This window comes from Schistocerca americana, chromosome 8, assembly GCF_021461395.2.
Source record: "Schistocerca americana isolate TAMUIC-IGC-003095 chromosome 8, iqSchAmer2.1, whole genome shotgun sequence".
In the NCBI taxonomy this organism is placed as follows: domain Eukaryota; kingdom Metazoa; phylum Arthropoda; class Insecta; order Orthoptera; family Acrididae; genus Schistocerca; species Schistocerca americana.
Window position 1 is genome coordinate 312,361,271 of NC_060126.1, and position 24,195 is coordinate 312,385,465.

Sequence of the window (24,195 nt, forward strand, 5' to 3'; positions counted from 1 at the left end):
CTAGCACATGACATTCACGTGCAACACCTTTCGATAGTGAAGTCTCTCCCACAATTTTTTAAGATTACTAATCCCTGGATAATGGATACCGATGAGAGTTTGGTTGGAATGCTCAGCTTTGTAACTCTAAGTCAATTATCTTCTACTTCTGGAAATATACGTGCTCTGTTGATGACTACGTTAGTTGTTTATCGTACGGCAGACGAGAAAGTTTCAAACTACAGAATGAGAACAGGGTGTAAGCAGGACGAAGAGAGAGAGAGAGAGAGAGAGAGAGAGAGAGAGAGAGAGTGATGGAAACTATTTGAGAGGACGGATGCAAGTGTCGCCACCATGAGATCAAAGAGCTGGGTCGTAAACCTTACGAAAATAGGGAGTGGACGGGCAGCCGGAGAAAGCTGCTGTTCTGGAGCTGAGACAGCCATTGCCAGGAAAAGGTCCACGAAGGCACCAACTGTTACTGCTGCTCTACATACCTCAACAGCTGGGCTATGAACAGGTTCTCTCCGTAAATCATAGGCATGTGTGCTCTGAATAGATGTAGTTGGAACAAAAATACTTACATGAAATTACAAAATCTTGAACATAGAAGGAAATAAATGTAAGAGTTTAATGTGGTATCAGCATCGACATTATAGGAGATGAAGCACTAGCTCAGTTGGACAATGTTGGGTGGAAAAATTGAAATTCACTGTGGTAAGACAGGGATTTGAACTGTGTTCCTGCCGAAAACGAGTACAGCGTCATAAAAACAACGAAAACTCGCTCGCTTGAACGTAACACCTGACTTCAGTTTTAAATATTAAGTGTGGTCTTTTGTCATGCATCTGCTTTTCCATAGGACTCTATTGTCATTATTGGAGTTTCTCGTCAATCTGTTCATTGCTTCTTGTAGTTATTAGCCGTGAGAAGGTCTCTTACACCCGTCACTATTGTGTTGAGAAATCATAACGCAAGTTAATGAAATAGTTTACAGCCTTTTACAATTATCACACAACATTGCATATGCTTCACGAGTAGCTTAATGTCAATAGGCAGATGTCCACATTTACTAAAACATGTAGGCCTATAAGAGTCTGCAAACTTCATAATTCTTCTCCATCAATAATGACCATTATTGAAGTGGACAGGGAACGATATATGATGATGCTGATTAGAGGTTTAAAGGGACTAGACATCTATGGTCAACAATCTCTTGTTCATACACCAGGACGGAATCTATGTACGCTAAGTGACAGCGCCTAGAGTAAATCTCCCGTGCAAGTGTTCTAAATGTTTGTACAGCATGTATCTGAGGTGTGACGTGGGTGCAAGCCCGGTATTTACCTAGTGGGATGTGGAAAACCGCCTGAAAACCAAAGTCAGGTTGTTTGGCTCGCTAGCCCTGCCTTTCCATCCTTTTTTTTCTTTTGGCAGGTCTTGCAACAGAGCATTTGAGGACTTATGCCAATTTATGCAACCGAAGAAGTGTTTTCCCTTCACCATAAGGAAATACTGCGGTATGTTGCGATACTAGTTTGAATGGGCAGAGAGGAATTGCAGTAACGGTGCTGTATTCCGTGTTCTCCTTATGAGACGCGACGTATGAAACCATAAACATCGGCAGAGGACGACTGTTAGACTGATGTTCGAGCAGATAAAGGATAAGTTCTACATACTGCAATTTCTCCGATCTCCCTGGATTTTGCAGATTGAACTCCACTGAATTCCAGTCTTCTGTGTCTACAAGATTAGCAGGAGAAGTTGACACTGTTGCATCTGAAGAAAGAAGTCGATACTGATATCTCTGTTATTAACAGATGAAAAAATATCATACATAAATGTGATGACTTTCTTTTATTTTGTCTGCGTAAATACGTCTACATACTCGTACAAAATACGCAGGCCACCGTACGGCGCATGGCGTTGATTAAGTCGTACCATTACTAATAATTTGTCCTTCATGTCCCACTCGCAAACGGAGTGAGTGAGAAACGACTATATTCGTTCCTCCGTAAGAGTCCTAATTTTTTTATGTTCGTGGTACTTACGCGAAATAAATGTTGGCGGTAGTAGAATCGTTCTGCAGTCAGTTTCAAATGTCTGTTCTCTAAATTTTCTCGTCAGCGTTCCTTGAAAAGAAAGCCCCCTTCCCTCCAGATGTTCCCACTTGAGTTCCCGAAGCTTGTGTGTAGATCGAACCTACCAGTAACAAATCTAGCAATCCGCCTCTGAATTCCTTCGATGTCTTTCTCTACTCCGACCTTGTGTGGATCCTAAACACTCGAGTAATAATCAAGAATGGGTCGCATAGTATTCTATATTCCGCCTCCTTTACGGTGAACCACACTTTCCTAAGACTCTTCCAGTAAACTAAAATTACCCATTCGCCTTCCCCCATTCGCCTTACAGGCTCGTCCCATTTCATATCCAACGTTAAACCTAGGTAATTAATCAGAATGTCTGTGTCAAGTAGCACACCACGAACGCTGCATTCGAACATTATGGTATTGCTTTTCCTACTCATCTGCGTTAACTTATATTTTTCTACACTTAGATCCGTCTGCCATTCATCACACCAACTAGAATTTTTGCCTGTTATCTTGCATCCTCTTACAGTTAACCAACGACGACAGCATCAGCAAACAGCCGCTGATTGCTTCTCACCCTGTCCACCAGATCATTATGTATATAGAAAATAACAGCAGTACTATCACACTTCCCTGGCGCCCAGGCGCAGTCCTGACGGTATCCTTGTTTCTGATGAAACTGACCGTCGAGGCAACGTATTGGGTTCTGTTGCTTAAGAAGCCCTCGAGCCACGCACATATTTGGGAACCTATTCCGTAAACTCGTACGTCCGCTAACAGTCTGCAGTGGGGCACCGTGTTGTTTCATCCATAATTCGCAGGGTGTCTTGTGATAAAAGAGAAAGTTGACTTCTCCTGAGCGATGCTTTCTAAAATCGTACTGGTATTTGGTCTCATGGAAATTTATTGTATTTGAAGTGAAAATTTGTTCAGGAATTCTGCAGCAAAAGAATGTTAAGGACATTTATCTGTAATCTTATATATAGGAGTCACCTGTGCCTTTTCTCCAGGCGCTTGAGACTTTGTGCTGGGGGAGAGATTCGCGATAAATGCAATATAAATAAGAGGTCTTTGCCTTTCGCGGGCAAGTGCTGTACCAAATGAGCTGCCCAAGCACGACTCACAGCCCGTCCTCACAACTTCACCTCCGCCAGAATCTCATCTCCTACCTACCATACATCAAAGACGTTTACTTGCAAAACTTGCAGAGACACAGCCTCGGAAATGTTTCCAGAATGAAATTTTCACTATTCAGCGGAGTCTACGTTGATATGAAACGTTCTGGCAGATTAAAACTGTGTGCCGGATAGCGACTCGAACCCAGAACCTTTGCCTTTCGCTGGCAACTGCTCTACCAACTATTAACGTATTATCTAAATTTGGACACACTTCAGCCACCAGTGACTGGCTTGACGATAGAATATTGTATGTCTTGGATCTTGGCTTAACTTCGCGGATCTCGAGGATGGAAAAAGGCTTCATGAGAAACACCTTCCAGCATCACCATGTGGTGCATACCAAAGGGGTGTATTGCTGGTGAGGCAAAACCGTTGCTATCAGGCAACATCTGTGACACCTCTTGCCATCCAGTTGTGTGAGACTTGAGCCAAAAGGCAAGTGACGCACTGCCTAGAAGACGTTTGTTTCTCTTGCCCCTCGAGGGAACATGATTTTTTCTCCCTGTTCAAGTTCAACCTGCCAGTGGAAAATGTTAACTGTCAGGTTGTACTAACACCCAGTCAACAAATACAGCTCGGGTGGACAATCCTCTGAAGAGAACCAATCGAAAGGACTGTGATAAGTACAGTAACACGGCATAAGTTTCCCTACAATCATTTACAATAATTAAGCTAGAGAAGGGGTTTGCTGTTGTGGTCTTGAGCCCAAATACTTATTTGATTCAGCTATCCGCACGAGGTTATTCCGTACTAGTCCTTTCACTAAGCATAGCTGCTGCAACCGATATTCATTTGAAATGACTTACTGTATGCAAGCCTTCAAAAAATGAAAATTCTAGGTTGAAATATCAACAATATTATGAAAAGGATATATTATTACTCACTGTAAAGATGAAACGTTGAGTTGCAGACAGGTGAAACTAACTGACTATTACACACTGACCTTTCGGACAAAGCCTTCTTCAGGAAAGAAAACACACACGCTCTCACACGAGCAAGGACACCTCACGCACACATGACCGCTGTCTCTGGCCGCTCTGGCTCATGACAGGCTGAACTCTACTGGGAGCACTTTCAGTGAGGTTTCTGAATGCCTATGGGAGAATAGCAGCCCACTCTTTCTCAATAGTAGAAACCAGAGAAGGTAGCGGTGTTGGACGCTGTGGTCTCGTGCGAAGTCGACGATGTAACTCGTCCTAAAGGTGTTCCGTTGGGTTCAGATCGGGATTGTGGGCAGGACAGCCCATTCCAGGAATGATAATGTCCATGAACCATTGTCTCCCAGATGCTGCTTTATGACAGGGAGCATTCTCATGTTATAAAATGTGTTTGTGCTGGTACCCTTCCGCATTTACAGCAAAACAAGGACCACGCCCTAACCACAGATAACACACCATACCGTAACACCACCTCCTCTGTATTTCACTGTTCGCACTACATATGATGGCAGGTAACGTTGTCCAGCCATTCGTCAAACCCAATCCACTTCTAGCGAATTGCCACATGGTATAGCGTGACTCATCACTCTAAATCACTCGTTTCCAGTTAACCTATGACCAGTGCCCTTGCTCCCTAAACAGTCTCAGGCATCGTTCGGCATTCACGACAGAAATGTGTGGCTTATGAGGAGATGCTCAGTCATTGCTCCATTACATTCCTGGTTTGCAGCTCCATAAATTTAGCTTCTTCTTCTAATGTTTCGGGTGTATATCGTTCAGCCATCTTCAGAATGAGCCGAAAGACTAACGCTCCAGCACTCGCTCCGTCCTTTTAAACTCGTGGACCGTGCCACTACGCATGCGGCCACATATACAAAAGAGCCAGAGACGTTGATCGGCTGCAAAGTAAGTACAACGTACGTGAACTGTATCTGTGGCTGCACAGTCGGTTCACGCTGGGATGTCAGTACATCACTGTGAGCTGCACCGTCACGACGTCTCTGAAAAGCGCCGGATCCCATGACTTATTCACGCTGAAGCCGCTTTCTCTGTTAATTAAGTTCGTCGCTAAGCGAATTTCAGTTGCGTGTTTAACAACCTAGCCCTAGATAGATTAAGCAGACGCTAAACTTTCGACGTTTTCGTGTGACATAGAGTGACCAGTGTCAATACAGTGTTCTGCCACAGCCGATTTATTGGGCTGTAACAGCCGGGTGTACCTGTAGTGCTCCATACATCTTTCATGGACTGTACGAGTCGTGTGGCCGATATATGAAAGGCCACATTCGAAGAGGATCTTGTAAACCCCAGCCCTCCAGAGCATTAAATCGTTTGTAACAGAACACAAGAGTGCTGCCGTCTTCGGTGGAGGACGGAAAATCTATTTTACATGGAGCTTACTGAGTATCCATGCTATTTCTGACAGTAGGCTTCCCACATATGGCAGGAAAGCTATGGATTTAAATCTTTCTGTGTCTTCTTCTGCGTTGCTTATGGCCATCTTTGATCTCATTTGTAACCCCTTATTTATCTGCTTTGGAGGAAACCCGTTCGTTTCAAAAATTCTCTTAAGTGCAACAGGTCGTACTGCAGATTGTTCTCATGAGCAACAATGTGTTCCCTATGAATCAAAGCTCTGAGAACACTCATTATCTGCCAAGGATGGTGGCAGATGTTTACACGTAAATATAAACCTCTATGTGTCAGTTTCCAGTACGTTGTATGTTCCAAGGAGCCGTTATCTTTGGGCCAAACCAAAACGTCCAAAAACGGAAGGCATCCCTCCTTTTCAATTGCCATCGTAAATCTGATTTGTTCATGGGTGGAACTGAGATGGTTTAAAAATTCTTGTAATTTATTTCCGCCATGCGTTCACATCATAAACGTGTCGTCAACATACCTCTAAAATACTGTGAGATTTAAGGTAGCGGATTCCAGCGCCTTTTCCTCGAAGTCTTCCATAAACAAATTAGGCACCAAGTGCGAAAAGGGACTACCCTTGGCGACACAGCAAGCACCGAGTAAAACTGATTTTTCGTCCTCCACCAAAGACGGCAGGGCTCATTAGTACTGTTAAAAATAATCTAATGCTCCGAAAGCCTGGGATTTACAAGAACCTCTGTGAATATGGAGTTTCATACATCCAACAGACGACTCCCACTATCCATGAAAGATGTACGGAACACTGCAGGTACACCCGGCTGTTACAGCCCAATAAATCGGCTGTGACTGACACTACACTGGTCACTTTATGTTGTACGAAAACGACTGTCGCGATCGATAGTAATCGGCCACTTTGTCCCCCAATAACCCATGTACTATTCAAGTTACATGCCTGTAATTCAAACTAATTTAGGTTTAGACTAATAACTTTCTAAAGACACGTCGATCGACGAAATCGGATGAACCGTTAAGATTTTGGAAATTCTTTGCTGGGTGTTACTTGTATAATTTACAGTTAGATACTAAACTTTAAACTAATAAAGATATTGAAAATCTGATTACACCATCAGAATCGTCGTGCAAATACTAGTAATGTACATGTCCCTTTTTGAGGTATCATGATTCATCTGGCTACTATTCATTTCTATGTGAAACGTCTACCATTAAGGTTTCACAAAGTCTGCCATCTTTGGCACTCCCGGCGTGTCTCCTTCATCGACACAACGTCAGCATGGAATTTCCAGTCACGCGGCTGGACCATGAGCTGGGGCTACCCCTCATGCTCAGCTAACGTTCGACACCACATGGCCGGCCGGAGTGGCCGAGCGGTTCTGGGCGCTACAGTCTGTAGCTGCGCGACCGCTACTGTCGCAGGGTCGAATCCTGCCTCGGGCATGGATGTGTGTGATGTCCTTAGGTTAGTTAGGTTTAAGTAGTTCTAAGTTCTAGGGGACTAATGACCTAAGAAGTTAAGTCCCATAGTGCTCAGAGCCATTTGAACCATTTTTTAGCGTGTACTTCACCCTTCTGGGACTCGGTGGTGAAAGAGACAATTGAAATCGCTCAGTGACGAATTTAATCGACAGAAATAGCAGCTTCATCATGGACAAGTCTTGGAATCCGGTGCTTTCTGTAGTGAACTTACAAAGACATCGTTACTGTGCAGCTCACAGTGATGCATCGGCATCCCAGCGTGGATCGACTGCGCAGTCATACATCTTATTCTTGCACATTATACACTCGAGGAAATGGAAAAAAGAACACATTGACACCGGTGTGTCAGACCCACCATACTTGCTCCGGACACTGCGAGAGGGCTGTACAAGCAATGATCACACGCACGGCACAGCGGACACACCAGGAACCGCGGTGTTGGCCGTCGAATGGCGCTAGCTGCGCAGCATTTGTGCACCGCCGCCGTCAGTGTCAGCCAGTTTGCCGTGGCATACGGAGCTCCATCGCAGTCTTTAACACTGGTAGCATGCTGCGACAGCGTGGACGTGAACCGTATGTGCAGTTGACGGACTTTGAGCGAGGGCGTATAGTGGGCATGCGGGAGGCCGGGTGGACGTACCGCCGAATTGCTCAACACGTGGGGCGTGAGGTCTCCACAGTACATCGATGTTGTCGCCAGTGGCCGGCGGAAGGTGCACGTGCCCGTCGACCTGGGACCGGACCGCAGCGACGCACGGATGCACGCCAAGACCGTAGGATCCTACGCAGTGCCGAAGGGGACCGCACCGCCACTTCCCAGCAAATTAGGGACACTGTTGCTCCTGGGGTATCGGCGAGGACCATTCGCAACCGTCTCCATAAAGCTGGGCTACGGTCCCGCACACCGTTAGGCCGTCTTCCGCTCACGCCCCAACATCGTGCAACCCGCCTCCAGTGGTGTCGCGACAGGCGTGAATGGAGGGACGAATGGAGACGTGTCGTCTTCAGCGATGAGAGTCGCTTCTGCCTTGGTGCCAATGATGGTCGTATGCGTGTTTGGCGCCGTGCAGGTGAGCGCCACAATCAGGACTGCATACGACCGAGGCACACAGGGCCAACACCCGGCATCATGGTGTGGGGAGCGATCTCCTACACTGGCCGTACACCACTGGTGATCGTCGAGGGGACACTGAATAGTGCACGGTACATCCAAACCGCCATCGAACCCATCGTTCTACCATTGCTAGACCGGCAAGGGAACTTGCTGTTCCAACAGGACAATGCACGTCCGCATGTATCCCGTGCCACCCAACGTGCTCTAGAAGGTGTAAGTCAACTACCCTGGCCAGCAAGATCTCCGGATCTGTCCCCCATTGAGCATGTTTGGGACTGGATGAAGCGTCGTCTCACGCGGTCTGCACGTCCAGCACGAACGCTGGTCCAACTGAGGCGCCAGGTGGAAATGGCATGGCAAGCCGTTCCACAGGACTACATCCAGCATCTCTGCGATCGTCTCCATGGGAGAATAGCAGCCTGCATTGCTGCGAAAGGTGGATATACACTGTACTAGTGCCGACATTGTGCATGCTCTGTTGCCTGTGTCTATGTGCCTGTGGTTCTGTCAGTGTGATCATGTGATGTATCTGACCCCAGGAATGTGTCAATAAAGTTTCCCCTTCCTGGGACAATGAATTCACGGTGTTCTTATTTCAATTTCCAGGAGTGTATTTTCTTCACCACCGATCAAAATCTCTGGCAACTTTGTATTTGTGGCCTAATGCGTAGTAACACGGTCCGCGAATTTAAAAAGGACGGAGCGGATGCTGGAGCGTCAGTGATTAGGCGCACTCTGAATATGGCTGAACGAGATACGGCCGAAATATTAGAAGAAAAAGGAGAAGAAGATGATGATGATGAATTTATGCGGCTGCACACCCGATATTTATTTAATGGAGCCGTCTTGGGCCACGAAACCATGAACATACTCGGCCATCGTGCCCCATTCTTTTAAACTTTTAGGCACAGTTTTTGTGCTAGTTGGACTATCAGTAGCACTCTGGAACTCAAGAGGGATTCGTTCCACTGATTTCGTACGATTTTTTACAACCATCCCCCTCAATGCTCGGCAACCCTGTTAGTCAGTACATGAGGTCTGCCAGGTCTTGGTTAAGCTGCAGTTGTTCCCTCGCGTTTCCGCGTCACAATCGTATCATCAACATTCGACTTGGACAGTTTTAGAAGGGTTGAAATGACCCTGATGGATTTTTTAACGTATGTGACATTCAGTGCCTACTCCACGCTCGATTTCACTGACCTCTCCAGTCCGACTCATTTAGCTGTTACAGCTTCTCAGCTGACAACACAATACTCTCCGCATCCTTTTATACTGGCGGGTCCGCCTATCGTGACATCTAGTGGTCAGTTATACATTAGACAAGAATGTCCGGATACATTTCAGTACATACTGTATTTTTAATTCGAATGTTCCTGAGCCTATTTAAAAGTTCAGTACACTGTAGTGCGAACATCGTTACAGGCACTGCGAGTAAGTGGTTCTGGTTTCAGAAAATAAATGAAGTGTCAGAGAAGAAAACAGAGTATAATCCAGGAGAGATCGCAAGTTGATATTTCATTTGCTAAGAAAATAAAAGTAGTTTGTAGAATTTTCGTCATCTCAAACTATAGAAGAGAGAGATGTTTCGAAATGTGGCCATTCTTAGCGCACAGTATTCTTAAAAAGCACTCCATCTTCAGGCCACAAGTGGCCCATCGGGACCTTCCGACCGCCGTGTCATCCTCAGATGAGGATGTGGATAGGAGGGGCGTGTGGTCAGCACACCGCTCTCCCGGTCGTTGTGATGGTTTTCTTTGACCGGAGCCGCTACCATTCGGCTGAGTAGCTCCTCAATTGGCATCACGAGGCTGAGTCACCCCGAAAAATGGCACCAGCGCATGGCGGCTGGATGGTCACCCATCCAAGTGCCGGCCACGCCCGACAGCGCCTAACTTCGGTGATCTCACGGGCACCGGTGTATCCACTGTGGCAAGGCCGTTGCCATTCTTAAAAACCACGCGAAAAGTTTTTATTAGTAAACTAGATTCAAAATTCTTCCTTTTTACTAGCATTTTGGAATAGCAATAGAAAAGAAAAGAGCCGATAAAGCTAAATACCAATGTAGAATAAGTAGTGTGGGTACGATAAATCTTGACATTTATGTCGAAATGAGGATTTCTCGTAAACCGATTGTCTGATAAGAATCGTATGAACGATAATAATGTAACAATGAGATAATGGGGTCCATTCTGCAAGCCATGCATAACTCTTATACAAACAGAGTAAGTTTATTGGAGGTACGTAACAGTCTGTAAAAAATGGTAAGCACACAAAAGGTAGCGGAGATAAGAAAGAAAAATATGTTACGCCTTCCTCACGAGAAACAGAGTTATCAGAACTGATAGTTTCTGCACGGGCCCAGGATGGGCTAGAGCATGAGTACAGTGTTTTTAATGTATTTTTATTCTGCGTTGTCCGCTAAAGACGGGAACATTCGCAGGAAGAGAATGGGGACGATAAAATGATATTTATGGGGCCCAGGAGCGACCAGAGAGAAGGACAAAAAGACGAGCACAGTTATGAAAACTAGCATAAAGGAAATACTGAGCACCGTGATACGGGGCGTGGAGAGGTGCGTCTGATGTTCCAGATGTAAACACTTGATGCACAGGGCTTGTTTTCTGACTTTTCCATCATCTGCTGCACTCTTTTTTGTAATATATCCATGAGAGTTTTCTAAGCTGGAAGTGGGTTTGAGATCGCTGAAGCGTTGTTCTGATTTACAGTCATAGCAGGCCTTACGGATTTTCAACGAAGGTCCCAATATGGGCTAGAGCACCGATGACAAAAGTCACATTCCTGCTTGGGATACGATGAGCTACTGTGACTGATGTCAGACAGCATGCATAACTCACTGCAAATCTCAGCTGCCAAAAAAAAAAAAAAAAGAAAGTAAGACAGGAAAAAGTAAACTCACTCAGGCGCAACACGGTATGCAAAAACGTTGCTAGGGGAAATGAAGGATAAAATTTGCGCGCAGAGAATGTCAAAGAGAAATGTGAAACGACAGCCGCATAAACAAACATCCATAACAGAGCTGCTATCGACAAACTCCTAGTAAATCACATGCATTGAGCACGGAATGTTAATCTATATTACTAAACGGGTGAAGTTGGGCTTGGAGGTCTACCGGAAAATCGCAGAGCGTGGAAACCTAAATATGACGTGGTCGAATCCCGATTGGACCACCGATTTATTCAGCCTGCCTTTAACATACCATTCACCTCTCGATTATGGGAAGATTGGCGGTTCGACACGTGGTTCGGATTCCACATTAAACTGTAGGTTGCCTTTCCCCTCTTGGATAACTCGGCTATGTTCGGGTCACGAAAGTCGCTGAAGTGGAGTCTAACTGAAAGACTTGTTGCGAGCCGTTGAGCCACGCGAAATTTTTATTTGACGCCCACTGCTTCGCTGTCATTGCGTGTATGGTCTGCGCAGAATCTTTTTGTTTTCCTTTAATCGAATTTTAATGTTGTTCACAAATTACAACATCTTCTAAACTTAACACGCTAATTAATGCTATGGAAGCACGGTCTTTTCCGAATGTACATTTGACCAAAACGTGATTCTGGTTGCTAGAGTCGGAGGTCTTCGTTAATTTTGCAGTATGAGGTCCTGTAGTGATATTTCCATAGAAGCTTTCATCCCAAATCACATGTTTCTTAAGAAGTCGAATACAAATTTTCATAGATTCAGCTTCAAAAATGTGTAAATATGACTAACTATTTACACAAAAATTTTCAGCCCCTTTTTCGCTCCCTTAGGGATTAAATTCCCAAAAAAACACTGAAACACGGTGTTCTTTTTTTCTAACCCAGAAGTCCTATACCAGCTTTCATAGATGTAGCGGTAAAAATGCTTTATTAGGACTTTAATAATGATTTATTTTTTAAAAAATTTCACCCGCTATTTCACCCCCTTAATGGCTGATTTTCCAAAAGTGCTAATGCATGTACTTTAATTTCTGACAGAGAAACCAAATACCAATTTTCGTGCATCTAGCTTCAAAATTGCCTTTATGGCGACATATTTTCTGAAAACAATTCACCCTCTATTTGACTCCCTTAGGGACGGAATTTCGAAAAATCCCTTCTTAAATAATGTCAACAGCAGAAAATCAACACCATCTTCAAATTTCAAGCACTGTGGGCTGGGTAGTGATGAGTCGGCCACTCAGGACATTGCCTTTTATATATAGAGATAACGGTTAAAAGGGTCACTGGGTTCCAGTTGCTGGTTCCTTATACAATGGCTTCCAGTGTCATATGAACTTGGCATCCTGCGCATCATACAATAATTAACAAAATTTAAAAAGTTTAAATGCTGTCATAATCTACTCATTAATGTGAATAATGTTACATTGAAGGTTTAAGATAATAAGTATTAAGAGTTTTGCGTCTTCAAGGATTTTACAAGTTTACGCCAAATATTTATTGTAAACTAATCAAGTGTTTGAAGCTGTTTTATACATGAGTGTCCGAGTCTTTAAAAGAATATGTGGTGCAGGCTTACTGGTTACTAACTACAGCAAAAGTGTAACATAGACCAATGATTCTACTTTGACGCAGTTTCCCACCGCAGGACACCTTGACTTCTGCAAAACGTTAGGTGAGGGAGATAGAGGGGTAAGCACATAATGCAGGCTGCTTTTTTCCAATTATGAAGCATGATGTACGGCCCTGAAGTGGTCTAGGCAGTTATCGGCACTCCTCCGGTTCTTTAAAGAATCGAACTGTGTGATTGCTTTACAAATGAGTTAATGTGTTAATTATTTTACGTTAAAGGTGGAAATGAGAAAAAGTTTAAAAAAGGTTTGAAATTTTGTTTAAAGTTTCTCGAAAGTCGCTAATTGCTGTCGTTGTGAAATACTCGATCAATATAGTATGGGTAATTACCGCTCCATTTAACGCAAATGATAGTTTTTCAGGCATACGAATGTTTATGAAATCATATCTCCTGAACTGTGTGTCGTACGATGATATAATTTTATAGGTACATTCATTGATATGTGTGGATACGCCAAATGCTTTGCGAATCAAGTTAGTAGTAAAGCAATAAAAAACTGTAACGTCAAGCCTGATGCTGGATTTTACTGCAAGAACAACGAATATATAGTTAGCGATTAACTTTTGTACTTCCATCATTTTGTGGGGGTTGGCAGCGAGAAAAAGTTTCATAAAGGTTTGAAATTACGTTAATATTTTGTTGGAAATCAGTAAGTGCTCTCATTCTGAATGAATATAATCCAGGTATTAAGTGCGCCATGTATTACGCTGCCTCAGGAACATACGAGTAAACACACTTGCTAACTGTAACACTAGTCTTACTGCTTTAAACTTGATGAGTAGATCATGACAGCATTTTACATTTTGAAATTCGGTTAATAAATAATTACGCGAAATATTGAAAACAAAATTTTTTGCCCCTGGAAGACGTTAGATAGGCAACCTGCAATCATGACTTGGATACTGTGCCTCGAGTTACTCGCTTACGAGCATAACACGGCAAGGGACGTAAGCCGATTTCCGAGAAACTTCGCTCAGTGCAAGAGAAGCCAAATTAAACGACACCTGTCTCGGCTTATCCGTAGGTACGCGACCATTGCTGAGAAAAGAACCGTCAAGGTTTCCGACATAATTTCAGTGCCTTTTTGGGACAAGATAGCCCAGCGCAGCTGGTGGCACAGTGACTAGCATCACTCCTCACTTTCACATCCTGTGATCGAAAGTGTTTTCATTTGTTTCATTTTTTCATTGATCTACCCATGTTCATAGAAGTTTACTAGACAAATGTTTCTTATCAATTCAGGAGATATAAGGGCGTTATACTAATTGTAAAATCACAACTGGCTTTCACAATAAGTGTCATATATTTATTTTATAATATATGTATGTATGGTATTTTCAGGGGCTACAGTCTCTTTAAATTTTCATATTCTAATATTAGTTCTTAACTCTTATATTTCATACTTGCGTTTATTCTACAGGAAGATTTGGATCATTCCCTTGGATGATACCAATCGTAGAAACATTGGAAACAAGGAAATTCCGAACACAGAGAGCATCACGTCTAGGCAGGTTTGCCATAGCGACATTTTTTCGCAACAATGTCACACGGGGAAGAAACGTCGTTAACATTGCTGAAGATATCACACATCAGCAACAATTTCGCAGCGAACGAAGCACAAGGAATCATTTTTCTGAAACTTGGGCTTGCAGTTGATTATGAATCAAGATACACTACAAGAATCTCACTGAAAACAACAGTGGGAAACAATCTAGCAGTAGTCTTCTAAGGACTTGGCTAGATAAATGAAAACTAAAAGTAAAAATTAAAGTAACAATAGGGCTTCGAACATGGGGCTCCGAATTCCGCCACCGCTTCGACGAGACTGTTTATTCCCTAAAAGGCACATCAAGTACGTCAAAAATTTTGATCGACGTTTTCTTAGAAACGGTGGAATATCTACGCATAAGCCGAGACAGGTGTTCACTTATTTTTAGCCCTCATCCACTGAACGAAGTTTATGAGAAACTGGGTTACGGCACTTACCGTGTTCTCTGCGTTAGTAACACAGATGCCGTAGTTTTCAGTTTGTTCTATGGTCACAGTGAAAGAAAGGGTAACTTGTAAATCAATTTTGTGACAATTTCTGGAAAGACGACATTGTTTTCCACGATTCTGTTCATTTTCCTTAAACATCGTACAGGTTGTTTCACATTTCGTATTACAGGCTTCTAAGGGTTGTAGGGAAGATTTTAAGATAAAGTTTACATTAAGAACCTATGTCCGGAAATGTATTCTTTGGATGCTATATAAGTTTGAAGACCGGATCACTTTCAACTCTCAAGCGTTACGGTTTGAACTTAGCGGACACAATGAGCTCTGGTCCGTGTGCTCTGTAGGGGCCCATGGCATGGGCTGTGTCGAGTACTGCCGTCAGGTTGTCTACTAGGTGACGAAGGGCGTCTTCTTCAAATTTGAGAGTGCGGGTCGTCCGCAGAGTTACGGATTTACCGGTTTCTCTTAGCACATTTCCGGACATGGGTTCCTTAGCAAAACTTTATCCATCTCGTACCCTCTACAAGCCCTAGAGGTCAGTAATAAGAAATGGGAAACATCCCGTATAGTTAAGCCACTATAGGTCAATTTCGTCTACGCAGTCATTTTCAAGTGGGCAAGTCAGTCATCATACGAGGCGTGGCTATAAAATAACGGGACTATTGCTGCAAAACATTTTTTTCAAAAACATATATATATATATATATATATATATATATATATATATATATATATATATATATTGACTGCCACCCTCAATATACTCCCCTCCTCTATCCCTACAACTCTCCATACGATTTTTCCATTGACGATACGGTGCTGGTCCTCTTCCTCTGTGAGCTCCTTGTGGCATGTGCCGCTTTTCCTTTCACTGCTTCAACGGACAGAAATCTTGTTCCTTTGAATGCAAATTTGACCTTGGGGATAGATAGAAGTCATTGACCTTGGGGATAGATAGAAGTCACAGACGAAGATAAGTGGTCTAGCAGTGGAATACTGTACTTCGCAAGGACACTCTTAACAGACAATGCAGTATGATCCGATGCGTTGTCTTGATGCAGAACCCATGAGTTGTTCTTCTACACTTAAAGTCGTTTTTTCTTGTTTCTTCTCAACCTCAAGATAATAATGCTCATTAATAGTTTAACCTTCAGAAACCCAGAGAAAATACAAAGTTCGATTAATATCGAAAAAAACAATCGTTATAGCTTTGAATCTTGATTTGCTCATTCGACGTTTTTCGCGCTGGAGTTGGGCCTTTCCATTGAATGGATCGGCGCTTAGTTTCTGGATCATAATTGAAAAACCAAGATCCGCCACGTGTTATAACTGTTTCCAAGAAATTAGGATAATTTTCGATGGTATCCAGTTTTAAGTGCAAACATATTCACCAGCTTCTTTTTGTTCAGTCGTGAGAGTTTTCGGCAGCAGTTTCGCATAAACTTTTCTCATGTTATACTGGTTGCGGAAAATTTGCGTTACGATTCTTCGTCAATTCCTACAGTTTCAGCAATCGATCTAATACTCAACTGACGATCAGATCGAATCAGATTATCTAATTTTTCGATATCTTCGCCCGTTTTTGGTGTTGAAATGCGTGCCGGGAAAGAGTCATCTTCAACATGGTCTCATGATAAGTAATCTTCACCATTCGAGAGGATGACAGTTTGAATCCGTGTCCGGCCACCTACATTTATGTTTTCCGCCATTTCCCTAAATCAAAAATAAATGGTCAAATGGCTCTGAGCCCTATGGAACTTAACATCTGAGGTCATCAGTCCCCTAGAAGTTAGAACTACTCAAACCTAACTAACCTAAGGACATCACACACATCCATGCCCGAGGCAGGATTCGAACCTGCGACCGTAGTGGCCGCGCGGTTCCAGACTGAAGCTCCTAGAACCGCTTGGCCACAACGGCCGGCTCCCTAAATCACTTCAGGCAGATGCCGGGATGGTTCCTTTAAAAGTTGACGGCCGATTCCTTCCCCATCCTTGAAACATTCCGAACCTGTGCTCCTCCTTTAGTGAGCTAGGTGTCGACGGTATATTAAACCCTAATCTTCCTGCCGATTCTGGCCTGGTTCACATCCCTGCCTCGCAAGCTAGCGCGTTGCGTTATACGAGAAGATTTCTTCAGTCTCATGTTGCTACGTCAAACTTGATTTTGGAACAATTCAGCAGATTCAGGAGGTGATCAATACAAGGTGTTCAATACAAGGAAACAAAAACGAATCATAGAGAATTAAATTATGTGAATACGGGCAATGAGGCATTTTTTCAGTGGTTTTTTTTCTGTCAGATAACAGTTGTTTGCCTCACTGTGTAACAGCTGGCATTGTCATTATGGAGAATGATATGTTATTTTCGATTGTTATTCCTGACTTCATTAATGACTTGTGACAAATTGCTGCATACCATCCACCTTACTTGTTCTTCCATCGTCTAAAGTAGGGTTTCCCAAGCTGTATTCTACGGGAAATGAATAAGTGCTTCGCGAAAAACTTTTAATAACAGCTTTTTCGACATTTTGATGATACCAGTTTTTTTGATTTTGTTATGATTTCTGTATTATTAGTTGTGATGTGATGGCCTTTTCGATACAGAAAAAGTATTTGATAACGTCTGTAGAAGAAAGGTCTGGGAAGTACTAGAAAAGGCAGGAACGGAAAAAGAGACAACAAACTGAGTGAGGAGATGTACCGTGGAAGTCTGAGTTGTGTGAAAGTGGGAAATGAAAGGGTGGATTGGTTTCAGCAAACATTTGCTGTGAAACAAGGCAGTGCTTTGTCGCCTCCCCTCTTCATTATGCTCTTGTTGAGATAATGACTAAGGTGGAAGAAAAAATTGGAGAAGAGGAGATGGAAGCAACGATGTTCGCGGGCGACTTGATCTGTGTAGCAGGGAGAAGGAGATTTAGGAAACGCTGTATGCTTGGGAAGAAACTGTGGAACAGTATGGAATGAAATTTTACGTAAATAAATGTAAGGGCTTGGTCATAATTAGAAGGAAAGATAGATCACGTAACGAAATAAGAATTGCAGGTGAACAACTGAAGTAGATAGAAAGATCAGGTACTTGGAAATGTGCCAAAGAAAATGGGAGAAATGAGAAAGAGATCAACGAACGTGGCAGACAGGCAGAACATTCTTGCGAAGACTTAGGAGTCCGGTTTGAAACAAAGATGTCCATGTAAAGCTAAGAGGTAATATATTGAAGTTACTACATCTCAGTATTGACGTATGCATCTGAAACATGGGTAATGAGGAAAGAAAACGTAAGCAGATTATAGACATGTGAAATAAAGTTCCTGAGAAGTAGGATTAGTAGTAACAAGGAGAGGTAGGATGAGGAATAACAGGTTAAGGGAAATAGTGGAAAAGGAGCCCTTACAGACGAGGAGCGGCTAAGATGGTAAGGGCACTTAAAGAGAATGGAAAACAAGACGATTCCCAAGAATATACATGAGATGGAGGCGAAGGAAATGCCCTACAGGAAGACCAAAGGATAGTTGGTTGAAAGATGTGGAGGAGTGTGTGGGAAAAAGGGGTGAGGACTGGACCAGAGTGAACACAGAAAGCCCGCATCTCGTGGTCGTGCGGTAGCGTTCTCGCTTCCTACGCCCGGGTTCCCGCGTTCGATTCCCGGCGGGGTCAGGGATTTTCTCTGCCTCGTGATGGCTGGGTGTTGTGTGATGTCCTTAGGTTAGTTAGGTTTAAGTAGTTCTAAGTTCTAGGGGACTGATGACCACAGATGTTAAGTCCCATAGTGCTCAGAGCCATTTGAACCATTTTTTGTCCTTACACCGACTTCTTTTTGACCTTTAGCCAGATTATGCGGAAACCGCCGGGTACTGACTTTTTTTTCACAGCTAAACGTTCCTGAAAAATCCAGTGTACTGCTACAGTCTTTGATGTGTCTAAAGTCGGGTATCCAAACGTTCCGGAAATCCTGGATTATCCCGGTTTTTCATTATATCATACGGCGTCCCGAAAAGTTGTTTCGGGACGCTAGAATGTCCCAGAATTCAGTTTTTATATATGTTTTATGAAATTCTGTACATTTTTCGGTCTATTAAACGAACACGACACGATAAATTAATACATTTTAACTCATTTCTGTAACCTGGATAGTCTCATGGTAATCACAGTATCAGTCTTGATAGTACACTGAGACAATAGTTTATTTTGAGCGGTACTGTGGCTGGAGAGTAGTTTTACTCTTGTAACATTTTCAGGCGTTGTAACTTGAGAAGAGTCATGAAAACTATCCGACTGTCGCACCACTTACCACACAATATTTTGAAAAATCGTGATATATATACAGGTATTGTAGAAATAAATCAGAGTAAATTTGTGTTTATCCTAATAGTAAACAGGCTGCCATCGGGTTAACAAAATGGGAGTTAACATCTGAGGTTATCAGTCTCCTAGAACTTCGAGCCACTTAAACCTAAATAACCAAAGCACATCACATACATCCATGCCCGAGGCAGTATTCGAACCTGCGACCGTAGCAGTCGCGTGGTTCCGGACTGAAGCACCTAGAACCGCTCGACCACCGCGGCCGGCTTACCAAAATGTATTAGGAAAACGTTAATATTAGCAATTAAAACATCAAAAAATCTGGGTACGTTTGAGTACTGCCGGTTGTGTCCCGATGTTCTCCAAAAATGATTTGGTCGCCTTAGTCTGAAGGCTTACACGACGGCACTGGGTTGCCAAACCATGTTTCGTCACAGTGCTACCGGCCACTGTGCATACGTAGCTAATCATTATGCAATTCTCTTATCCGACCAATCCTCTGCTATACAAATGTGGCTCCTCCCTCCTTTTATCACGCCCTACAGATCCTCGAGCGCCACGCACTCCGCGTAGCCGCGCCACGCACTCCGCGTAGCCTTTAGCATCCACTTATCCTCCCCCACATGCATCCCCTAGGAACTTATCGAATTCCCTTCCGTCCTCTTCCATCTTGAAGACCTCTGAATATCCTGCGTTACCTTTAAAATCGACACTACCCATCCCCTAGTTTCCCCCTTGTTCACTACTTCTGATATTCTGCCGCGCCTCTATGACCACATTCCCCCAACATATACCTCCACGCCCTCCATATAATCTCCCATCTAGATTTTATTTAATCACCTTCTCTTAGCCGGACCTTGAAATCCGCCCTGATATATACTGATCCTACCAGATCTACAACAACCCACCCCACCTGCTCCAGGGAGGGCTCCCTTCCTCTCCACTCACGTCCTAAGCCTTGCTCTGGAACGGCATCCCTCCTCACTCTCCCGAATTCCAGCTCGAAACATTCTCCCACACAAACACCCTCTTACGTACTACCCCAACTGCTACAGTCCAATGATACCCTTCTTTCTGACAGTCTAGGTCCACTCATCACATCACTCATGTATGTACCTATTTTAATCAGTCAACACACTGGCTGTTTTTTACTTTTTTAGCTTATGCTACTGTCCTTCTGTCATTTATCTTTTGTGAAGCATTCATTTTCCATTTCATCGGTGTCAATCTTTTAATTAAACAATAAATACACCTTTTTTATTTTACATTATGCAAATCACTCTGTGTCTTCCTATTACGTCATAAATTAATTTTGTCAAACACCATGCCCTGTTTTAAAATATGTTTCAAAGTTTTTACTCTCGTATGGCTGAAGAAGCGGCGTTTTGTATCTGCTGACAGCCCACCCCTCGCCCATATCGGGACAGGGGAATGAAATGACAACAAATGAAAAAAAAATTCACGTCTTCTCCTAAACCACTGGACCGATTTCAACCAATCATTGCCGTTTGGCAACAATCAGTTGTGGTAAGAACTACCTACTTATCATAGTACAGGAGATATGACGTCACAAACACTTAGAAGCATGAAAAACTACCACATTATGCATGACGCTGAAATTTATTATTTCCTTGCCGCTAACTCTACTCGCAACATACTTTGCAAACAGACATAAGCCACTGAATGTACTTATACAAATACGTCATTGTAAGACACATAGTTCAAAAGGTATGGCGCCATAAACACCAAGATGCGTGAAAAAATGCTGCATCTTGCATGAAGTTTCAACATATATTCCTTAATACACACTTCTACAGTAGAGACAACTTAAGAGAATCCCTGACACATGACAGCTTTCACCTGCGAAGTGGAAATGGCTGTAGTCGAAAACATTCATCGTCTATAGACCTATAAAGAGACGATGCCATAGAGATGTTTACAAAATCCCGTTGTAGACACGTGAAGCAGCTGCGCTGTGCTTGCAGAAATGATGCGGGATTCTAACTACAAACACAACTCATTTTTTGTTTTCTTTTCTAATAGAAATGTAGTAAAATGAATAGACGGACAATACTGGGTTTGTCAGCTAGCACGTTATGTAAAGTAAAGTTACTTCTCCACTTGATAGATCACCATTACTTTGGAACCGGTGGACAGCTAGAAAATTTTACTGCTAACAGAGATATGAAAGTGGGTGGTTGGTAAAAAAAAAGGTTGACTCCCATGATGAATGTAAATAGCGCTTGTTTTATTAAAAAAGCTTTAAAAGTTTTACATAAAAATATCGGAGACATTACTTTCCAATACCCACTCGCATACTTCTTACACTTTCGTTTCATTGGTCAACTTGGCATAACGAGAGTAGCTCTATCTAGTAGCTGAAGACAACAAACAAACGTCTCCGTACTAGGTAGTGATAGGCCTTATGGTACAACTGTTGTAATTTTTTAAAAAATATTGGAATTCCTATATATCGATATTTAAAAGAGTGTTGTTATCGGCTCTCGATATATCGAAGAAATGTATCGATATGTAGACAAAAAAGTATCGACGTAGCTGCCTATAAAAATATCGGCTGCACATTGTAAATACAGTATACTGCCGGCTTTAGAGCTGTATATTTAACTATTGATTTATTATTAGACATTCTGTGCATCAACAACCTAGCAGTCTGCATATCCACCAAGAATTGAAAGGAAAACGACGCACGTTCATGCTTGGCGATAACCACTTCGCTTACAATGGTAAGTGCCCGTAAGCGGCACAATAAAATGTGTCCCATGGATCCGTCGTTCGGTTTCGTCACACATCGGATTTGTCTGGAACACTTCATATGGACTTCCCTGATTCTTCATTTCTGCCAACGCTAGCAAACTAACAGTTAACGTGTCATAATTTCGTGGTGAAGCTAAACGCTGCAGGTTCTGTTGATAGTGCCGAGCGCTGATTACGTCAGCATATCCCCTCATACTTCTCCGCCCACCGGAAAGACCAATCTTATCGTTTAGATTTTAGTTCATTATTTTCAGAAACTGTTTTTGAAGGATGCCGACGTGAAGAAATTTTTCGCATTGGAAGTCTTGTATTCCATTCATACCGCCACCCCGGCACACCCCCCTCTCGCCACACCCTCAACCTGCCAGTGCAATCGAGCAGTCGGACTTCTTCTTTTGTGCTACATATACTTGCTTCACACAGTCAAAGAAAAACACTGGACGTGATAAAAGTTCAAAAACTGGAAAGACTCCTTCACAAAGTGAAAGTAAAAATATGTGCTACTACAGTTTGAAAAGAATAGCTTCAAATATTAACCGAAAATTGAGAAAAAATAAAAATATCGGCAATCGATATTGCCATTTTGATATCGATATGTCGGTGGAATAATATAGGTGACTTGTATCGATACATTTTTAAATAAAGTATCGATACATCTATACTTTATCAGCAGCCCTACCTTATGGAACTGTTACTCAACACAGATCAATCTGAATCTCCTCGTGATTTTCTTCCACAGTTCTCCAGACCCCTCCCACTTTAATGCTCTCCAACTCCCTCCTTACTTCCCATTCACCTTCCTCCACTCGTTCTTCTTCCTCTTTTACTTCGCTCTCTGTCCTCCCTTCTTCTTTCGCACTTCGTTATTTTTTCGCCTGACACAAAAATGGGCCCCTACGGAAACTGCGCCTAGGGCACGCTACTAGACTGATGTCATTCTCTCGTCACTACGCTGATCGCCTGGGTTCCTTTCAGTAGTCAATGATGGCTCTGCACAATATCATTTCGACGCTCCAACCCTTGAGCTAGATAAGCTGAAACACGGGCGGGATACTCACAGCAGAAGAGCACAGATGCGAAGAAAAGCAGCGCGCACACTCGTCGGTCGACAGCCATGGTGGGTGCAGCGCTAACTACTGGGTGCAGTGGTGGCGGCGAGCCCGCGTGCTCATGCCCACGGAACGAAGGCGTGTATCGGCGGCTAGCGGCTGTGAGAGACGGCTGGCGGCGCAGCACTGGGTGAGCGAGTGAAAGAAGAAGGCCCGGCCCGGCCCGCCATGTGGGTCAGCCGCCGCACTTTCTCCGCGCGTTCCCCGAGCCACACAGGCCACTGCGCCGCCTCTGCCTCAAGGACGGACGTCTCCAGCTGGTTGACGCCAATACCGGGGCGTCCTTTAGTCACCCTAGAGCAAGGTGTGTCTGCTACGCCACTGCTGACTTATTGACGGCTACTGTGCTACGTGCTCGTTGTCGATCTTCAACTGCTGACGCGCGATCTGAGCTTTTCGTTTTGGTTCATTGTTGTCTAGGTCAGGGAAACACGCGATGCCCTCCTGCTCTAACACTGAACGTGGTTACTCCCAACTGAATTAAATCTCGATCTCCATAATCCAGAGCCTTGTTGTTAACCTCTCTCACTGCTTCCAGATGAGATTTTCACTCTACAGCGAAGTGTGCGCTGATATGAAACTTCCTGGCAGATTAGAACTGTGTGCCGGGCCGAGACTCGAACTCAAGTCCTTTGCCTTTAGCGGACAAGTGCTCTACCATCTGAGCTACCGAAGCAAGACTCACGACCCGTCCTCACAGCTTTACTTCTGTCAGTACCTCGTCTCCTACCTTCCAAATCTTACAGAAGCTCTCCTGCAAACCTTGCAGGACTAGCACTCCTGAAAGAAAGGATATTGCGGAGACATGGCTTAGCCACAGCCTGGGGCATGTTTCCAGAATGAGATTTTCACTCTGTAGCGGACTGTGCGCTGATATGAGACTGATAGGAGTCGAGGTACTGGCAGAAGTAAAGCTGTGAGGACGGGGCGTGACTCGTACTTGGGTAGCTCAGATGGTAAAGCACTTGCCCGCGAAAGGCAAAGGTCCCGAGTTCGAGTATCGGTCCGGCACACAGTTTTAATCTGCCACGAAATTTCATATCAGCGCACACTCCGCTGCAGAGTGAAAATCTCATTCTGGAAACATCCCCCAGGCTGTGGCTAAGCCATGTCTCCGCAATACCCTTTCTTTCAGAAGTGCTAGTCCTGCAAGGTTCGCAGAAGAGCTTCTGTAAGATTTGGAAGGTAGGAGACGAGGTACTGGCGGAAGTAAAGCTGTGAGGACGGGGCGTGAGTCGTGCTTGGGTAGCTCAGATGGTAAACCACTT

The 24,195-nt window shown here is 43.6% G+C and overlaps 1 protein-coding gene across 1 annotated transcript in view; it reads right to left on the reverse strand.

Moving 5' to 3' along the window:
* The window catches only part of LOC124545412, a 133,867-nt gene extending 110,840 nt beyond the window's left edge, over positions 1-23,027 (reverse strand). The window contains exon 1 of the mRNA XM_047124330.1: positions 22,877-23,027. Within this exon, the coding sequence (XP_046980286.1) occupies positions 22,877-22,934 (58 nt within the window). The 5' untranslated portion in view covers positions 22,935-23,027. The remainder of the gene's footprint in view (positions 1-22,876) is intronic.
* Positions 23,028-24,195: the final 1,168 nt, after the last annotated feature.